A 1394-nucleotide genomic window follows, 5' to 3' on the forward strand; every position below is an offset into this window, starting at 1 on the left:
CCTGCCTTGGCCTCCAAAAATGCTGGGGTTACAGGTGTGAGCCACTGTGCCCAGCCTCAGATACTCCTTTTAAACTGCTTTTTCGCAGGTCATTTATAGAAACATCATAAATGTCATAAAGGCTGGGCACAGTGGCTTACTTACGCCTATAATCCCAGGACTTTGGGAGGCTGAGGCAGGCGAATCACTTGAGCCCAGGAGCTGAAGACCAGCCTAGGCAACATGGTAAAACCCCATTTCTACAGAAAATACAAAAATTAGCTGGGCATGGTGGTGCTGCCTGTATTCCCAGCAAATAGGGAGGCTGAGGCGGGGGTTATATTGCTCGAGCCCAGAAGATGGAGGTTGCAGTGAGCTGAGATCACACCACTGCACTTCAGCCGAGGTGACAAAGCGAGAGTCTGTCTAAATAAATAGATAAAAATGAGTTGTCTTTCATTTTATCTATACCTACCAGAAAAAAAAAGGTACAATCTTTCTACATACTTAACTCCACACTTTGGGTGGGCTTGAGGACCAACATGTAACAGCAGACCCTAGAGCTGAGACTACCTTAATATACCTTTGTCAGCATCTCACTGTGAAAATGTATATTTTCTTTATTTTATGACACGTAAATTTGTTCTGTCTAGCATCTTCTGTCTCTGAAGAATTGAAACATTTTGCAGACGGACTGGAAACTGATGGAACTCTACAAAAATGTTTTGAACATTCAAATGGGTAAGAGCAGTTCCCCTTCTGTCCTAAATTATGATTGAATTAGGACTTTTGGCCGGGCGCTGTGGCTAACACCTGTAATCCCAACACTTTGGGAAGCTGAGGTGGGCAGATCACAAGGTCAGAAGATCAAGACCATCCTGGCTAACATGGTGAAACCCCATCTCTACTAAAAATACAAAAAAAAAAATTAGCCAGGCGTGGTGGCAGGCGCCTGTAGTCCAAACTACTCGGGAGGCTGAGGCAGGAGTATGGCATGAACCCAGGAGGCGGAACTTGCAGTGAGCCGAGATTGGGCCACTACACTCCAGCCTGGGAGACAGAGAGACTCCGTCTCAAAAGAAAAAAAAAAATAATTAGGACTTTTGTTATAATTAGATAGTTGTTCATTTACCAACAAACATTTATTCAGCATTTTCTCTCTTTATTTATTTATTTATTTTTTGGTTTGGAACCTTGCTCTGTCCCCCAGGCTGGAGTGCAATGGTGTTATCTTGGCTCACTGCAACCTCCACCTCCCAGGTTCAAACCATTCTTCTGCCTCAGCCTCTCAGGTAGCTGGGACTACAGGCATGTGCCACCATGCCTGGCTAATTTTTTTGTATTTTTAGTAGAGATGGGGTTTCACCATGCTGACCAGGCTGGTCTCAAGCTCCTGACCTCAAGTAATCCACCCA

At 44.6% G+C, this 1394-nt stretch overlaps 1 protein-coding gene across 3 annotated transcripts in view; it reads left to right on the plus strand.

Annotated features, from left to right (window-relative positions):
- The window catches only part of DSN1 (DSN1, MIS12 kinetochore complex component), a 29171-nt gene that overhangs the window by 12123 nt on the left and 15654 nt on the right, over nucleotides 1-1394 (plus strand). For all 3 annotated transcript variants that reach the window (XM_011929098.1, XM_011929095.1, XM_011929096.1), the window contains one exon: nucleotides 633-720. In XM_011929098.1, the coding sequence (XP_011784488.1) occupies nucleotides 633-720 (88 nt within the window). The remainder of the gene's footprint in view (nucleotides 1-632; nucleotides 721-1394) is intronic.

This window comes from Colobus angolensis, unplaced genomic scaffold, assembly GCF_000951035.1.
Source record: "Colobus angolensis palliatus isolate OR3802 unplaced genomic scaffold, Cang.pa_1.0 Scaffold8, whole genome shotgun sequence".
Taxonomy (NCBI): domain Eukaryota; kingdom Metazoa; phylum Chordata; class Mammalia; order Primates; family Cercopithecidae; genus Colobus; species Colobus angolensis.